At 59.1% G+C, this 17,997-nt stretch overlaps 2 protein-coding genes across 2 annotated transcripts; one reads left to right on the forward strand and one right to left on the reverse strand.

Annotated features, from left to right (window-relative positions):
- Positions 1-1,854: 1,854 nt before the first annotated feature.
- On the forward strand, positions 1,855-8,119 carry NCLIV_022640 (conserved hypothetical protein; the record flags this gene model as incomplete). Its single annotated transcript, XM_003882458.1, has 8 exons — positions 1,855-3,801; positions 4,300-4,379; positions 4,832-4,881; positions 5,084-5,149; positions 5,661-5,775; positions 6,347-6,502; positions 6,940-7,272; positions 7,729-8,119. 8 exons carry the CDS (start codon positions 1,855-1,857, stop codon positions 8,117-8,119), a joined length of 3,138 nt encoding a protein of 1,045 aa, XP_003882507.1.
- Positions 8,120-10,004: 1,885 nt separating this feature from the next.
- On the reverse strand, positions 10,005-17,284 carry NCLIV_022650 (conserved hypothetical protein; the record flags this gene model as incomplete). The annotated part of the gene is made up of 5 exons (XM_003882459.1): positions 10,005-10,067; positions 10,421-10,813; positions 11,691-11,755; positions 12,020-16,505; positions 16,838-17,284. The coding sequence occupies 5 exons, from the start codon at positions 17,282-17,284 to the stop codon at positions 10,005-10,007; spliced, it is 5,454 nt and encodes a 1,817-aa protein (XP_003882508.1).
- Between the last annotated feature and the right edge of the window lie 713 nt (positions 17,285-17,997).

Here is a 17,997-nt window from a genome sequence, read left to right on the forward strand (position 1 = left end):
TGGATTAGCTTTTCTTGCCAGGCAATGTCCTCGCTATGCCGGCTGACGTGCCTGGCAGAGCTGCGATGGAAGAGTGGGGGATCTCTTCCAGCACTGTTTCGGGGGGACCGCATTTCGCCAGACCTCCCACCTTCGCCGGACAGTCTGCTGCATTCTTTGTTCGTTCCGGTCCCCCACGGTGGCGTACCAGATTCACCAGACAGAGGGTACCAGACTGTCACGCGGAAACGCACGCGCGAGATGTCAGGACATTCGTGGTAAACGCTGGTCTGCGCAAAACCGAGCGCCATTGTCCGTTCGATTCAGAGTATGCTGCCTCGGTATATACGCTGGAAAAAGTCGGTAACTGCGTTAGTCAGAAACGTCGCACGTGGCGATGGAATCACCTTTGTCCATCTAAGTAACGCTCTGCGCGAGAGCATCGTAGGTGTCTGTGTATGGCGCCGATTGATTATAACCCTGTTCTTGACCGAAACGCACACCGCCGACACATTGAGCGTCATCGGGTTTTCCTCTGCGGACGCCGTCAACGTCCAACACATATGTTCTAACTACGACAGGTCTTCATTCCGAACTGAAAGTGAAAGAAATGAGCAAGATGCTTCCGATGTACTCCGGAACGCTAGAGTGATACGTGTAGTTATTTGGAGTTCAAAGGTGATTTGGAACTACAGAGCCAAGCTGTTACGATGACGGCACATTTCGCGCACACTGCGAGGCCTTGGGTCTTCTTCCATTGGCTGAAATCTCTGTCTTCTGGTGCCCCGAGCGAACTCCATTGATGATTCGAAGACTTTTTCGGACGCTGCGGAAAGTGACTGGTGACAGATGTAGACCACAGACTCCCCGTGGCTCGTTTCAGCCGACAGGTGAGGCAGATGAACGCAAAGAATCTCGGCAGTTCATTCCTGCCTTGTGATTTTTCACGCATGCTGGCAAAGCAGTTGCAGTTGTCGGGTCCCTGCTCGTTGCCGAGATCTTCCGTAAAACACGCCGAACACACAGACCAAGCAGAATATTTTCTTTAACTCCTTTCGGAACCCTGCACAGAACCGGCTTCAAGTGAGCAAGAGATTACTGAAACAGCGGGCGCTTTCTTGGTTGCCTCCGTCTTTTCGTGAGGCAACTTGCAATGCGTTTTCGTGTTCACTGTTCCTCCTCTGCTCATGGAGGTCTCGTCCGGCTATTTGTTTGACTGAAACAAGGTTTTTTTTCGTCACTTTCTGCTCTCCGCTTCTCTTTCAGGCGCCCCCCCCTTCGTGTCACGAGGGTGCGGCGGCACTCGGCTGCTCTTTTTCCGTTTGTTTCCGGCCGTTTGTCTGAGCAATCGCAACGACTCGCTTCCTGTCTCCTATCGCGTGCCTCCAATTAGATACAGGCGTTTTTGTCTCATTTCTCCCATTTCGAACGCGCTTTGTGTCCCCTCGTGCACCCTCCGCAAGGGACCTTAGCAACAAAGGGATACAGACGCACCGTGACTTCGGGTGGAGGCTTCGACACGAGCCCGCCAGGAACAGGCAACATCGTGTGAAGACGGCTTCCACAGTTGCCGCCGCATGTTTTGACGGGCGTTCAGTCGTCAACGGTACGCACGCATTCCCCAAGAGGACTTTCTGGGTACCGTATGCGTCAGTAAATCCAGCAGCGGTATCGCCTACAAGTGGTGTCAAAACTGGCAAACGTGTGTCTTCAGGTCGCGCTTGTTAATCTGAACACAGCTGAAAGTGATGAGGAATAGGGACGTTCCGCAATGACGTCCACTTCTGAGGTTTTACCTCCTGGTCCATGTAAGCCATCTTGAACTGCGTCTCTGCCCGTTTCCCTGTTCCGCCTTTCTCCTGCTTTTTCAACATCATGGCGCCGGTCGTCCCCTCCTCCTCGGTGGAGAGCTCTCGTGCTGTGGCGGGAGGGTCTGCTCGAGGCCGCTTCCGCCGCTCCTCAAATTCTTCGCAGTCTGAGTTCGTTCACGAGTTCTCAAGTCGCCAGTCTTCTTCTGTTTCGTCTCCAGAAACCGTTTTTTTTGGCCCTTCGTCGCATTCGCGCGGAGACTCTGTTCCGGATGTGCCGCGTTCTTCTCTCCGCACCGGAGCTTCTGCTGTACATTCTTCCTCTCCCCTGCCTCCGCTTCCGCTCGATACTTCCAGCCTCTCCGCCTTGCCAGAGATTCCTGCGTCGGCGCATCTCGAATCTCCTGAGCTCGGCGCCGAAGCGGCACTGGGCCTGACCTCTTCGGCGCTGTCGCCCGGGCGCACTGCTTTGGGACAGCACGGAGAAGATACCTTCCTGCTTGAGGACGTGCTCAACGACTTTGAAACGCGCGCCTTCTTCTCAGACCATCTCGGGGCAGCCTCGGTCTCTCCCAGTTCCCTTCGGCCCTCCGCGACCGGATTCTTCCAGCGCTGGTGGAACCCCGCGAGCGTTTTGGGCTCCGCGAGGAACGCCGTGTCTGCGGCGGCTCAGCCGTCCGCTGCTCCTCAGCCGTCCGCTGCGCCTCCGGGAGGCCATGGAGACATCTCAGGCGAGAACCTCGCAGAAACTCGACAGCTGGAAGCCTCGCGACCTCAGCTGCGGACGCCAGGCGCGGCGAACGCGGCGCTCGGCGGGCCTAGCGCGCCCGGCGGCGACGCTCTGGCCGCTTCACCCGCCGCCCCGTCTGTGGCAGTGAGAGCCAACCGTGTCGTCCCTTCTTCCACGTTTCCTTCCTCCAGCGCCCTGACAGGGTTGTCGGCCGCGTCTCCGGCCGCGGTCCCTCCCCGGCCTGCTTCGGCGCCGCAGCCGGCGGAAGAGCGACGGGGCCTCGACAGCCGTTCCGGCGTGTATCCGTCGTTGTCGGAGGCGCCTCTCCCTGGAGCAGCCGCCGTGGGGCGACCTAGCAGTTCTGGCGACTCGTCTCAGGGGATGTCGGAAGAAGACGGTTTGGAGGACGAGGAGGACGGTTATGTGGGCAATCCGACCGATGCGCCTTCCTCGTCCGGTCCTGCGTCTTGGCTGTGGCGGTGGCTCGGCCTGCAGAGTCGGTCTTCCTCGGACCTGGGGCGAACCGCTGGTTCCGCGTTGGGAAGGCGAGCCCTCGGGGTGCGCTCGAGAAGGCGAAGGAGACGGCGCTATGTGCCGATGGCGGGGCTCCCTTCTGGTGATCGTGAAGAGGACGAAAACCAAATCATATCTGAATCTTTCTCCCCCTCGCCCCCGCCGCGGGATGCGCCGTCCACAGAGGCGACCGTGCTGGGAGCGCCGGCTCTCATGCATGCAGAAGAGAGGGAGGCCGAGAGCGAAAGAGCCGCATCGGCAGGTCCAGAACGCGCGACCGCCCCCGCCGCTCGACGGTGGCGCTGGCGATCTGGCTTCCTGCTCTCTTCGCACTCCGCGGCGTCTCCGCAGCGGCCTGCGGTGGATATCGAAATGGGCATACTTCCGGCGCCCGGCCACGGGCGTGAAGACGCCCAGGCGCGCGGGGAGCAAGGGGGCGAAGGCACCGGCGAGGCGGCGTGGCGATCGAGCATTGCCGATTTAGGTGGGCGAATGCGAGCACAGTCTTCTGCAGTCTTCGCCGCGGTTCGGGGCGCGCTGGGGCGACTTCGCGAAGGGCGAGAAGATCCTTCCGCGGAAACGACGGGGGGCGCCGAAGGAGGAAGAACAGCTGACCGGACAGCCCCGCCTCCAGAGGAGGATGAAGAAGACGATCCCTCCTGCCATCAACTGCTCCTCCTCAGCGGCTGTCTTTGCTGGTTTCCGCTTCTCTGGGTTGTGGGGGCGATGCTGTGGTGTGTTACCCCGAAGGAGCATCGACGGGCGCGCAAGGTGAGTGGCCGGCAGAGGCAGACGCAGGAGAGGGACTGAAGAGGACGGGGGCATCCGAAGCACGGCTTAGACCGAGAGAGACTGATCAGTGGAAAAAAGAAGGGAGACTCGAAGGCGTAGCCGGTGGACCTCGGACAAGAGAGGAAAAGAAGGGGGAAAATGACATACAGATGTCGAAGAACGGAGCGATGAAGACAAGACGGCGCTCAGGCAAAAGAACGAGAAACAGAACCGGACTAGGGGTGAACACACACACATGCAGCAGGAGATGACTGCAGGTCGGAAACAGACTGCATAGAAAACGCGTGTGCGAAGAAGCGCCGCACCTTGCAGGAACGCGCTTTGTACTCTGCGTTGACAGAGGATATTGACAGACATTTCCAGCGACGAGCGTATATCTTTCCTGAGCACCCAAACCATTGTGCTTCTCTCCTTGTTTTTCACTTCACGTTGCGTGGTTGCGCATTTCCCTTTCTGACTTCCACTTTTTGCCTGCAGTGGGGATCGATCAACGTCTTTCTTGTCCTGGTCACGTTCCTGTACCTTTTTCTTCACGTGTGGAACGTCGCCAAGCCTGTGTAAGTTGGAGAATCGCAGAAGAGATCTCTCTTTCTTCTCCCTTCTCGTTCGTTTTGCGGCACGTATTCACATCCGTCGGCCCTCGCAGATTGTCTCTTTCGTGCAGGAGAAATGCGCAGGTGTCGCGTATTCAGGAACGTTTGGTCCATGAATCAAGTAGAACCGCTTTAGACCAACGGGGAGACATGAGAGTGCTAGAAGAACGCGGCTCAGACAGAATAGAAATGCCACGTTTGGCTGCTGTCTGCTTTGCACCGACAGTCTTAAGTCTTTCCGTTCTCTTGTTCCCCCCCGTTTCTGCGACTATTGCTGGGTCTTAAATACTTGTGCAGACATGCTGCTCATCTGCGTGGTATCCGAAAGTATAAGTCATTGGAGCTTACGAGACCTCGTTAGACTGGACTCTGATCCTGCGTGGTGGGCCGCCGTGTGTCGCCTGCGTCCACCTCAGAGCGCAGCGCGCGGTGCTCTTCAACACGGAGGCGCAGTTAGGTCTCGAAGGTGAGCATTCCTGTGAGAGGCAGCATAAAAAACAGAGAGGAACAAATCGGAAGGAACCAGAAAAAACAGAAAGGGAGAGGCACTGCAGCGGGGGAAGAAGACGGAGAGAATAGAGGAAAAACGGTGCTCCAGGAGAAGGGCGCGGGGCACAGCACGGGAGAGAGACGGTCTCAGTTCTTTTCCTCGTGTTTGTTGCGTGCAGCCCCTTTCCCTCCGCGGCATCCGGGAAATCTGTGGAAGGTGGAGGATGACGGCGGCGGCGTGGAGCGTAAGCTGTCTTTTCTGTCGCAGCTTTCATCGTATTTTTGCCATAGGCAAGCGCATGTAGTGCGTGGCTATCTACTCTCTGTCTATCCATCTACGCTGCACGTACACGCTGGCGTACTTTCATGCTGTGCTGCACAACACTCTCCCGGTGTATTTTATTTGTGTACAGACACTCCAGTATAGGTGTGGATTTGCCTATTCCGCCACGGGCTTTCCGCTTTGACTGCGCCCACAAATACCTGTGTGTATATCGTTTTGTGTAGATACAGGTTTAGGTTTGATGTATCACCAGGTTGAGCAGCGTCTGTCGCATGCCTTTAGACAGTGACATCTTCCGCGCCCTGGTAGCCCTCGTCCGCGCCTTCCCCCGCCGGAATTTTGCGTGGCTTCGCCCGGGACTATATTTCTGTGTTCAAGCCTTCGTTTGATTACCTCACTTAGTTGAGATTTCCGATTTTGTGCCTCGCCTGCATTTGGCCCCTGCCGGTGTGTTCCGACTTTCTGGTGTACAGACACCAACCGCTTGGCGTGGAACTTCCGCGATCCTGTGGACGCGGGCTGGACGTTCCTCCGTCTCCCTGTTTCCTCTGTGTCTCCCGAGGAGGCGCAGATCATTCGTTACGGACGGTAGGCTGCGTGTATGCCCTCACGGCTTTTTGGGTCAGCGGTGCACATTTGACCGCCACAGTAACTCAGCGTATAGTTTTGCTTTTCCTACCGGTTCTGTTCACTGTATGAGAACCACACCCTTGTGCTCTTCTCCTTCCTGCCTGCATCTGACATAACGGGGGAAGTCTGCTGTTGGACCTCGTCCGCGCATGCAGTTTTTTTACGCGAAGACGCCGTGGTCATGCGTGTTTTTCCTCTGCGCTTTCGCGCAAGTTGAAGAAGCGTACGCGTTTCGGTCGGTACTTCTCGGTACGAGCCTTCTGTATAGACGATTTGCGTCATTTTCGATCTTGCACGATCACGTGGAAAAACTGCGCACTCGGTCCGCAGTGTGTCTCCGTGTTGCTATTCTTTCTCGGTCTCCCTCTCAACGGGAGACGACCGTTTTTGTCGCGAGTTTCTCCACTTCTTCCTTCTTCCTCGTTCTCCGCTTCTTCTGCCCTTGGTGTCTCGCCTGTCGTTCGCCCTCCGGGAGGACCCTGTCGCGTGATGTTCTCGATTTGCCGTCTCGCTTCGTTCTGTTCTCCAGAGTCGTTCGGTCGCCTGCGTCGTCTCCCTTTGCACTCCTAGACGCCCCGTCCGAACAGCAGCGGCCAAGCCTGTTAGGCTCGGCGAGCGGCGCCTGGGTCTTTGGCCCCAAAGCTCTGCCTCTTCCGGCCGGCGATCATGGCCCTACTGTGATGCTGTAAGCTTCACGGGTGTACATCCCGAAAGGTTCTTTTGCGCACGGCGCCCTAGTGCTGCATGCAGTACTCAACTCGTACGCGTCTCTCGCTCGGTGCCATCAGGGAAGTAAGACAGATATATCATGTTTCTATGTCGGTATATGTGGCTGTGTGGCTACGTATATGTGTCTGTGTGGCTACGTATATCTGTGTCTCTATGTCTTGGTATGGCTGCACACGTGTGTACTTTGAACTTGGAATGCTCACATGCCTGCGGGATCCTGAAAGAGCTGTTCGGATCGATCCATAGTTCTGCCTGCCTGTGGCTCCTCCAGAGTCTGCAGACATGTCCTTGTGCGCGCCGGGGTAGTTGCTTTAACGTGCCGGGATGTTCGCTGGCTTTCTAAGGCGTTCAGCCGGCCTGCGTCTTTCTTTTCCCCCGCCTGTCTGTGTGCAGAGGACCTCCCGTCATTGCGAGCGGACGCATCCTGTTCTCCGTTCGCTTCGGGGCAGGAGACGCGCCGTCGACGTCCGCCCTTTCTTCCCTCCATCAGGTGTTCGCGAGAGAGAGGCAAGGGAGAAACGCAGAGGACGGTTCCGAGGCCCAGAGAATCACACCTCGGCGACGAAAAGATGCACATTCTCTCGAGGAAGACACCGCGGAGTTGCGTGCGCGGGCGGGAGACAGAAAAGGACGGACCGGCTCGGGTTCCCGGAAAAACGCGCACGAACTCCACGCGGTCTTTCCCCGGGAAATGACAGTTGAAGACCTTCTGCTTGGCGATAAAAAGTAAGGGGGATATAACAGAGGAGAAGTGGGGCCAGAAGGTCATGCCACACAATCTCTCTGGGGTTTTCGAGGTGCGTTTCCTGCCCGTCGAACCCTGCAACCTAGCGGCTCCTGACCCGTTCCTCCCAGTTCACAAGTTCGCATCTTCGTGTGTTTCACAGACGCCCTAAGCAAAAGACGCAGCGGAGTAGAGGAAAGGGTCGAAGAGAACTCCTGGCAAACAACCTGGCTACAAATATTCGAGAACTTGGAAGAAAAGAGGAAACCACAATTACACGCCTTTCGCCCATACGCATACGTTACCTCCAAAAACATATATATATATATATTATGCATATATTCGCATATACGTACCTGCATACATACATACATACTTTACGGGCACTCGTGTTCGTGGTTACTCAGTGCTGTGTCGCCAAAGGCGTTGTCCTTTTCTCTCTGGCTGCGCTCCTACAGCGTCCCCGCCTCCTTTTTTGGTGCGGGTCTTCGGTGCGTCTCCCTTCGTCGCTACTTGAGCTCACACATGTCCCCAGGAGTCAGCGGGCTGTCGGCTGCGGATAAGAAAAACGCTTTTTCAGCGGATACCCGTTCTTCATCTTCGACTCTGCTTCCTTTTCGGTGGCTGCTTCTTCATCGAACTGAACGAGGAGGAGACATTAGGGTGGCTTCTCAAGTCCTCGATTTCGGCGACTCGAAATTTTTGTGCAATCCTGCGGTCGTAGCTACAGGCGGGGAAGGCACCCAAGAGGCTGACGCCGGTGGTGCTGGGGAAGGCGAGGCAGACGACAGCCGCGCCTTTCGAGGGTTCATTGATGTCCAGCAGGTTCTCCTGCGTGCGCTGCCGTAAGTGCGAGAACGATCCAGAGACAAGCGAGAAGGTAACCAGGCGACGCGCGAAGGCAGACAAGAGAGACAGAGGGGAGGGACGAAAGGTGTACGCGAAAAAACACGTCGAGACGGCGAAGCGGGAAGGTTTGAATCTGCAGACGCGCCCGCGAGAGGCCTTGCTTTATGGGTCCGTCGCGAGGAGTCGCAAGGACGCATGCTTCACTGCTTTTTGGGCGGACAGAGAGAGACTTCCAGCGTGAGTGCAGAAACTCGTTTTTCTCGCTGGGAACTTGTGAATCTGCGTCGGCAACAACCGCCGACGAACGCCGGCGCGAAAATCGAAGAAGGGAACAACTGAGCGAGAGGAACTGTGGTCTGCGTTGTTTCTTGTGAAGACAAAAGATCGGAGACTCACAGGCAAGTTTCCGAGAAAGATCTGGTGGCAGTTGGTGCCCGGAAGAAAAACAGTGACGCGTGCTTGCGTTGCAGAGAGAATTGACGCGATTCTCTCTGTTGCCACTCGGACGTCGAAGGATTGAGTTTACTCCACCGAGAGAAGAGTGGCAGTAGGGCCGCTGGTGGAACACACGTACACCAATAAAAGACCGTCGGCTCCTTGCATTTCCTGTATCTTCATCAACTTCTTCACGCACCACAAAAGTTCGTAGATATGGGCGTTTGAGAGATGATCGCTCCCAGTACGATGGTACTGATCATATGAGCATCTGAGTGTAGTTGTTTCTCGCTGTTGCTACGAGTGATAACGGCATTTCTTATATTACGCGTAGAACAGGGGTGCTCATGGCCCTTCGGCGTTTGACGCGCAAGGCGCGGTCGCTTCCACAAAGGTGTTGCCCAGCCGAAACAAGCGGACGCCGCACACGGTGGATCAACTAGCGAGACAGTCGGACACACACACGAATTCACCGCTTGTCCGCCAATGCGGGAATATAAATAAATATATTCATATATACACGGGAGGGTAAACACGTTTGTACTGCCTCGCGCAGTTCCGTGCGGGATACACCGTTGATGCGGCATGAGCTCCATGCGGGGCTGAAGGGTGGAGTGTCCCTCGTGTGACCGATCTCGGGTCACATCTCTGTGCACATTTCCATTTTGGATTATATCTTGGAGCTGTCTTAGCAACTAAATGTGGATTTATCTTCTATAGTAAAGACATGTTCGCGAGCTCGGGGCCAGGAGCCTGTCGGCGGTCGCTGGTGCTATGTGATTTTTTTTTCCTGCCGTTACGCCGGCGTCACACGAACACGACGACAGACCTGCCGACGCTCGGCGCCCCCCGAGCAGCCGCGAGAGAAAGAGCGGAGACGACTGCTTGGGAAAGTCTGAGTCCACGTCGCATGCAGTGGCCGGTCCACGACTCTAGAGGCAACACAAACAAATCCAGTTCTGGAGGCCGAAGAGCGCTGACGGACGAGCCGACGCGCGGGAGATGTCCCTGTCTTCGTCGTGGCTGTCGAGTAGCCCTTGAAACACTTTGAGTGGCGATGTGGTACGATTAAGCCTCTTCTTCCAACGAGATTTCATGGAAAACCCAACACTCGCATGCTTGATTCGCATATAGCCGCTCTTTGGGTGTGTGGGGTGCGTTCGCCGCCGACTGTTGACTAGGTTCAGGGGGTTACACGAATCGCGCAGGTGAGCTGTTCGTAACCCGGGACTGGGGCGCTGGCGCTCGAACAGACGCCGTCGCGCCACGGCGTTCGCAGGTTTTGACTTGCATTCCCTCCGCCGGCACAGGATGACAGGTTTCGCTTTCGCGATCACTCATTCAGCCGAATGCACGCCACCGAAAAGCTCCATCGCGAAAGAACGACAGACACGCGCAGCACAGGAAACTGCAGAGAGAAATTGACGGGGGAATTGGGCATCCGCAACTGTCAATCGAGAGCGGCGTCAATCTTTCGAAGAAGAAAGTGCTTTTGCCGTTCCAGATCGCCGTCCTGGACACACAATGGACAGGACACATGCCGCGCACGCCGTTCGGTCCAGAGACCTAGAAAGAAATGTGGCATTCGCAGCTCGAGCATGCGTCACTCGAGTTCGAAATCTGAGCCCTCGGCTTCACAGAAGTTCTGTTCCTCTGCCGTTCCCGGCGCGACAAGCCTCCAGCAGCGACGGGGCCTAGAAGCGTTGAGAGACGGCCTTTCCCCGTTTGCAGCGCGAGTCCAGCGCAATGGGCGTCCATCGTGGCTGCACCACGCCGTGCAGATCTGAGACAAAATGCACAGATTCTGCAAAGACAGACGAACTTCTCTTTTTGGCGGATAACCTGGACCACATGCGTTTGCCTTACCAGTCGCATCCAGTCGGAGTAGGCAACCCGAACCACTCGGAAGCCGTGTCTTTCCAGCAGCCTCTGCTTGAAAAGACTCAAACTGGTGTACTGAGCACTCCGCACCTCTCTCCATCGATTCTGAGAGTGCGACATGTTCTTGTCTCCGGCGTCGCACGCTTGCCTCCCTGCGTCTCCTGTAGAACGGCGCACACGCTCTCGGCTCGAGCTTCCCGCGCCTCCGTTCACGCTATCGGCCGCCACCTTTCTGTCGCGTCCGAAGTTTCCAGATCCACGAGCATCCGCATGCACACCCCCGTCGGCCTCGCTACCGAGGTGAGAACGGCGGGCGTTCGACCGAGAGTAGGACGCGGGATGGTAAAAGTGCATGGGGCCATCGAACTCAATCGCCACCTGAAAACACACACACACACACGTTCACGCTTTTCAGCATTTCTGCGGTCGCCAGGGAAGCGAATAAGAGACATGGAGATCCTGCAACAAAAGAAGACGATGGGGGCGGGAAGCAGTGCACACAGCAGTCCCATCACGCACACCGATGGGCGCTTAAGGCAGAGACACAACCGGCACAGAAACTGAGGGCCGTCGCTTGCGAAACGGGGTGTCCCAAGACGAGACAGGATGTGACCTGCGTCTGCAAGGACGAGTGGGAAGCCTCAGAATCAACCTGTCCGCCGTGCATCGAGTTGGCTGTTTTGTTCGCTTCGGTCTGCGACTGCCATGAGCACGGGATTTCGAAGCCCAGAGACCCAAGTCAGTTCAAAGCCGTGCTGGAACCCTGCAGGTGTTGATGTGGCAGTATGCCCCGGGTGTTCAGTGGAGAAGAGGACTGAGCGCAGCCGTACGCGTGTGTCTGTCGGCGACGCCTTTGGAACTCGAAGTCTTACCGGTGGACTTCGCTCGTGCAATACGCAGTCAATAAAGAAGACGCCGCTCAGAAATGGAACCTGCAATGAACAGAGTTCCAACACTGCTCCAGAGTCATTTGCAGCGAGCGGTGCCGATCAAAGCAACCCGATGTACCTTAGAGCCGTTGCAGAGAAGCCTGAGCCGTGACGGTGCGCGTGCCAAGGAACCCAAACTACAGGCGGACAGGAAAGACAGTGGATCCGCGCGAAAACCCCCCTAAAAGAACGAAAGGCTACGCAGTCGTAAACGCGACACCGTGCGTCCCTCAGGGCCCTTTTCTCCGCGACTGTTGACACATTTGACACACTTCCAGCTCGACAGCCACCGGCGCGGATCTTGCCATCCCCAAGTGCGCGCGTACTTCGGTCAAAAGCTTCTCTTCGGGGAGAGCCGCCTCCAGAGCCATCATGGCGTGCCGATGAAAAGCTGCGCACAAAAACATCGGATACACCCGCGATGCGTCGGGCTTCTTTGCGACGGCTCGCCAGGCCGCCTCGCCACAGAAAGCGCGAGCGCGCAAACTCGCCCGCCCCAATGCACCGTTGCAGGAGGACGTGGCCGTTCGAGCGTAAACAGGCTATCCCTCGGGAACGAAGGGAGAGTCTGTGCCGCAGACGGAAGGCCGACGACTGCCTCTTAGGCGCGTCGCGGGGCTACCGAAACAGAACCCTGCCTGTTTCCGACACCCACCTGAAGTTGCCAGTGTCGCGGGACTCGGCGCGTGCCCCATCCTGAGGGCGTCCTCGCCTCGGTCCCTCGCCAGCTTCAACGTTTCCATCGTTTGGGCAGAAGCAACGCGCTGCTGCAGAGCCCGAGGGGGTACCCCGAAAGGCTGGGGCACCGCACTTCCGTCTGGTGTCCCTACACCCCGCGCGTCTCCCGCCCGCAACCGTTCCAGAGAGGCGTGCACAGCGATGAGCTGGCCAAAGACCTCGAATGCCCCGCTTTCCCCTCGACCTCCCAACCTGTCCATTTCGAAGGTTTTCACTTCTTCCGCGCCAGAGGGGGGGCCACCAAAATGCGCCTCCTCTCTGTCGCTTCCTTCGCCTTCCTTCTTGTCGGGCGAGGGTGTCGTCCGCAAGTCGCGCTGGCCACGGGTAAACCAGTTCCTTTTACAGACTTGTGTAAGCGCCGCAAGCGCCTCCGACGTCAGAGATACCCTGGCGGTTTCACCCGACAGCCTGGTTGCGTCCTTGCAACACCCAGAGGAGCTGGACTGTCTAGCGCCCTGTTCGCCAAACCTCTCGCGCATCTGGGTCGTTTGTTGCACGTTGTCGCCGACACAACACTCTTTGAAGTCAACGAGAGCCAAAGCGTACAGGGCGTTCACTGCGGTGAATAGCGTCACTTCCTTGTCGGCCTGTTCGAGGTCGTCGTCTCTGTGGCTGCGTGTAGCCGACATGTCCCGTTGAATTCCGAGGCCCTCAGCAGACCGGCCTTCTGAGCGCGCAGGGGACTGGGACTCCGACGACTCCACCCAAGGCCGTGCTGCGCAGCGGAGACTTAGTCTCCGCAAGACGGCGGTCCACGCCAAGGCAGCTGCTGCGTCCTGAGAGCGGCAATGCGGTTCTGTCTGCGAAGGATCCGTACCCCGAGGACTGGACCGAGATGCGTCTCTCAGCTGTGACACGCTGAGAGGCAGGCCGTTGGTACCACACACCGGGGCGCACGACGACGCTGGGCCTCGATGCGGCGACCCCGACAAAAAGAAAGGATGAAAGGCCAGTTTCGCGAGAGCAAGGAGGATGCTTGCGAGAGACGAGGAACTCGCATGACCCGAGGCAAGCGGAGGAGAAGACGGCACGGAAGCGGAGGAAGGCGAACCAGAAGTGAAACCATGAGCATCGTGCGCCGCACTCCACAGCTCCGAGTGAGGACCGCGATCCCCGGCCGTCAATTTCTCTTCCCTAGCGTCGTCCTGAACCGCCGGTTCCGGGCGGTCGACCGGTGGAACCGCTGCCGCGGCCGTTCCTTGGGGTGGCTGCGCTTCGGGCCTTCCCTCCCTCGTGGAGCGTTGGCCTGCCTTTCGACCGATGCCTTCGCGCGAGTTGTCGAACAGCGCCGAGAGGTGGAAGCCGAGCTGGGTCAGAAGCGGGGTGTACCGAAGATGCAGCCTCGCCATTGCTCTCAGCAGGACAGCAACCTCTTGCGCACTCAGACCGAGGACCCAGGGTGAAACACAGACTCGCGGGAGAGTTTCTGTCGCGTTCGCGCGTTCGGGGCGCCCGTCGACCCCCAGCTCGCTTACGGCACCAGCCTTTGGCAGAGACTCTTTACGCGAACTGCTCGGCTGTGGAAAGATGCGAATCGCCGGAGTCTTGCAGGCGTCGCCGACGCCCGAACAAAGAGCGGTCAAGAGAGGCAAAGCTGCGTACTGACCACTTTCTGGGGTGAAGCGTCCAAGGACTCCCAAGAGCCACACAACTTGTTGCGGCCGTTGCAGAAGTTCCCCTGGGGCTGCGCAATTCGCCCGTGCAGTCCAGGAGATGGCTTCGGGAAGGTCAGTGGAGGCGCGACTCTGTCCCGCGTGCGTCGTCGCCTCGACATCGCCGGACTCGGTGGACGAGTCGCCCTCGAGACCGCTTCCTGCCCGTTCGGCGTCGCCTTGCACGGTCGCACCCACAGTGCGCTCCTGCATGCGGTAGAGCTGCAACAGGCGGCGGCGAATTGCGTCGGCGATCGAGGTAGCCTGCACGGCGTACACGCGCCGGGATTCGTCGCGTCCGTCGGCAGTCTTGAAAAGGGGTTCGAAGGCCAGCAGCGACGAGGCCACAGACGCTAGCTGCGGCAGCGTGCATGCGAAGATCAATCGCTCGGAATGTTGGCACAGAAAGGCGAAAGCAGTGCGCCCCAGAGCAGCCACGCGCGCCGTATCCTGGTCGGCAAACAGCAGGCTTGAGGGCGTTTCGTCGAGAAACGACGGACCGATTTCTGCAGAGGCCTCTGACATCTCCCCACGCGGCCGCGGGGCTTCCCACGTAGCACGGCCCGCAGGGGAGCTCCGGAGCCGGGCAAGTTCCTCACTGCGGGGACACACCGAAGAGAAGACGCGCCAGAGTCCGACAAAGCGCGTGGCGGTGAGCAGCGACGGGTGCCGCTGCATTTCGCGGAGACAGCAGGAAAGGAGGGGAACAGGCGGACGGATAGGCGGGTGGAGTCGGGAGTGCGCTCGCGCAATGGCGAGCAGGGACAGAAACGTCGCCGGCGAGGAGGAGGGGCGGACGCCGACGCGAGACGCGAGGGCCCGGGGACAACCAGGGACAACCTGTCCCGGACCGAGCGGGGATTCGCTCGGACCGAGACGCACGTCTCTCTGCGGCGCGGACGAGGCGTCCGTCGAGACAGCGGGAACGGGCGACGCGACAGAAGAGTGCCGGTTGGCGCTCGTAGTCCGCGCAGCGAGACCTACGGTGACTGGAGCAGCCTCTGGGTTCCCAGTGCGCTCAGCAATGCGAGGCGCCAGGAGGGCTAGGTCGGCGAGGATGGCGTGCACGACCGACGAGGACGGCTCCGGAGGAGCCTGCGCTTCCTTCAAGGCGGAATACACCTCCAGAGACGGGAGGAAGTTGAGAACGCTCGCGATGGCAGAAACATCGCGGAGGGAGGTCAACGAAAACGCAAAGTTGTAACGAGGACAAGCTCGCCTAGGTTGCGGGTCCAGGTCCACAGGCCGCGAAGCGTCCGTGAGCGGGTTTGTTTCGTGCGCCCATGTTTGTACCTTCTCTGCGGCAGCGGCGGAAGTGCCGCTTGCGGCGCGACCGGAGAATGGGAGACCAACCTGGGGGACCGGGGCGCTCCGGAGGTGTGCAGCCAGGTGAGTGCGGATGAGACTCAGACAAGCGCTGAAGAATGCTGCCTGCTCGTCTCCGCCGACTTCAAGACCGCGCCGCTGTCTTTTTGGGTCCGCGTCTTCCGACCTCGGAGCCCTGCGAAAGCCACGGCCGGTCTCCCTGCCAGGCGCCGACCGCTCTTCACTCTTTTCCGCGAACTGGGCCATCGAGTGAAGAACGGACGCGACATTCACCGTCTGCCGATCTGCAAGATTCCCGTGAGTCACCGCTTCGGCGATCGGCAGTTCGCGACTCGAAAGGTCTCGAGGCAGTGCATCTCCTTCTTGAGGCTCCTCAGTTTCTCCGCTCTTCCCCGCTGCATCTGGGCGATTTCCACTCCCCGTCTGCGGCAGTGAGGAAGGTTCACGGTCCGCCCCGCCCTTCCTGCAGCCGCCGTCAGGGAAATCCTGAGACTGCCGTCGCAGGGAGATCTGTCGAGACTGTGAGGCTGCAGAGCCAACCGCCCCCATTCCGCCCAGGGTGCCCAGCCCCGCTCGAGAGTCTGTGCAGTCTCGCCGCTCCAGCGGGGGTGGTCCAGCGCCCTCAAGGCGAAGAGTCCGCTGAACGCGTGAGTTCCACAGTCGCATTTCTTCTCCGAGCAGTGCGTGCGCTTCTCTGAGGAACGGGGCGGGAGGGACGAAGTTGAGAGACGCAAACGACGCCAAGAGACCGACGAGATCGAAGCCGCTGAACGCCGAGAGAGGCACGTGCGCTGCACTGGTGGCCAAGGCGGTCAGAAGCGCCTCGTTGAAGTACCGCAGAGAGGCGCACGCAACGGCGACGGAGTAGATCGCGAACGGCGAGAAGGCGGCGCGCGGCGGGTCGGTGACGGGCACTGCAGCGTCAGCTGAGGGACAGAGAGAAGAAGGAGCGAGAGGCGCAGCGAGACGAGACGATGCGGGCGAGCCAGGAGTCGGCGAAGGCGGGAAGGAACCGGCGCTCGACTGAGAAGGACCAGGCGACAAGGAGCGAGAAAACGACGAGGAAAACGCGCCCGCAGGGGCATCAGAAGGGGCTTCGGAAACGGAGGCGTCGCATGGTCCTGAGCACGACGGCGAGAGTGCGCGAGGCTGCGTGGGGCGGCTTCGAGAAGCCGGGAGAGACGCCTCAGCCCTGGAGCTGTCCCGTCGCCGCTGTCGCTGTTGCTGCTCGCGCAGTTGCTCCAGCAGAGCCTGCTGGTCTCGGGCCTTCTGGAACTTTGCCAGGAGGACGTCGGCGAGCATGTCGAGGAAGCGGGCGTCTTGCGCGCGCATCCGCGCCGTCGCAGAAAACAGGAGCGCGGCATCGCGCACACTCAACCCGCGCCGCAAGTCGAAGGCCCGCGCGACGCACGCAGCCCAGTGGCCCTACACAGTGGAAAAGACAGCAGATCGACATGCATGCGCAAAAGAACGTACGCAGATGCCGTGGAGATGCCAAAGAATTTGCGGAGCGCTGCGAACCGCCGGTGTGAGCAGCTTCCCCGCTCCTTTTTCTGGTACGCGTGGTTGCCGGGCGTGCAGCCGACCGCCCTTCCGCGCGACCACGCAGGGCGCTGCGGCGCGAGCGACAGGGTAGGAAGGACACACACAACTTGTGGAGTGTCTCTGGAGTTGAGAAGCAGCTGACGGCAGCCGCGCCCCAGAGAGAGGTAGAGTGAAGACTGTCGACTGGCAGAGAGCTCTCCGGGGAACCTTACTTTCAGTCCACGCTTCGCTGCGGTCGTTGCTGCGGCGGTAAGCACGTGAGGACTCATGTCCGAAATGTCGTGGATATTGCTCGTCAGCCTGTCGACGGCCGCGTTGATGCGCGCGGCGCTCGCACGTCGCGCACTCGATGCCTGGAGACTCCCCTGTCTTTGGGTAGTCCGCGGCCAGTGCCCAGAAGTGGAGAACGCCCGTCTGAGCAACACAGCGTGGTTTTCTCGGCGGTAGACGCGGTCCTCCCGGCCCGAGTGATTCGTGCGAACTCGGGCACAACGGCCTCTCTGTGTTCCGGAGGCGGCGCGTGAAAACGAGAACGGCGCCGCATGCACAGCGTCGACACCGCGGGCCACATTCGCCTTTCCGAGAGGCAGAACGCTGCACGGGAACGACGGCGGAAGGCCGAAACGGCATCGGCAGGAGCAGCCAGAGCGAACTTGCATTCTCGTACACACGCGCGCGTCTGCATGCGTTCCCCGCGTTCTTGCCTGGTTTGTGAAGAAGCAAAGCCGTTCTTTGCAACGCATGCGGCAGCGGTGTGATCGCCATGCACACTGTTGCGTGGGTTGCCAAGGGCGCCACCAGGTGGATCACGACGCGCGCGAAAGCCTCCGTTTTGCGCGAGAGCGCTCGCGGTCAAAAAAAAGAAGCCGTGGGACGGGAATTTAGGATATTGCATGCGACGGATGCCTTTCTGTTCGGTTTTGTCTGCGTCTTGCAGCGCTGAATCTGCGGGCTCAGCCGGACCTGCACTGCCTCAAAAACGACAGGGAAAACCTGCGGTCCGTCGCCTCAGTCCAAGGTGGATGCAAAGAAAGGCCGGTTTCAGTCGGTCGGAACAATCGGTCGGAACAGAGCGGTGAAAACGGATAGGGTGAAGGAACGGAGGGACAGGCAAACAGGGGTCTCCGAAGTCGCCCTCCCCCGCGAAAAGCTCTGCCGCTCGAGAGACGTGAGTGGGTTACCCGACCCAGGAAAAAGGCGCACGGGTTTTTCATGCGCGTAGTGTATATGGATGCCCGTTATCCCTCTTATTAACCGCGCGAGAGAACGACTCATTAGATGCTGCTTACCGAGAGTGACACAAGCCCTGGCACCAGAGTCGAAAGAGCCAAAAAACGCGGAAGATTCGCGCCTGGCGAAAACCGCGAGAAGA

The sequence above is a fragment of the Neospora caninum genome, chromosome VIIa, assembly GCF_000208865.1.
Source record: "Neospora caninum Liverpool complete genome, chromosome VIIa".
Classification (NCBI taxonomy): domain Eukaryota; phylum Apicomplexa; class Conoidasida; order Eucoccidiorida; family Sarcocystidae; genus Neospora; species Neospora caninum.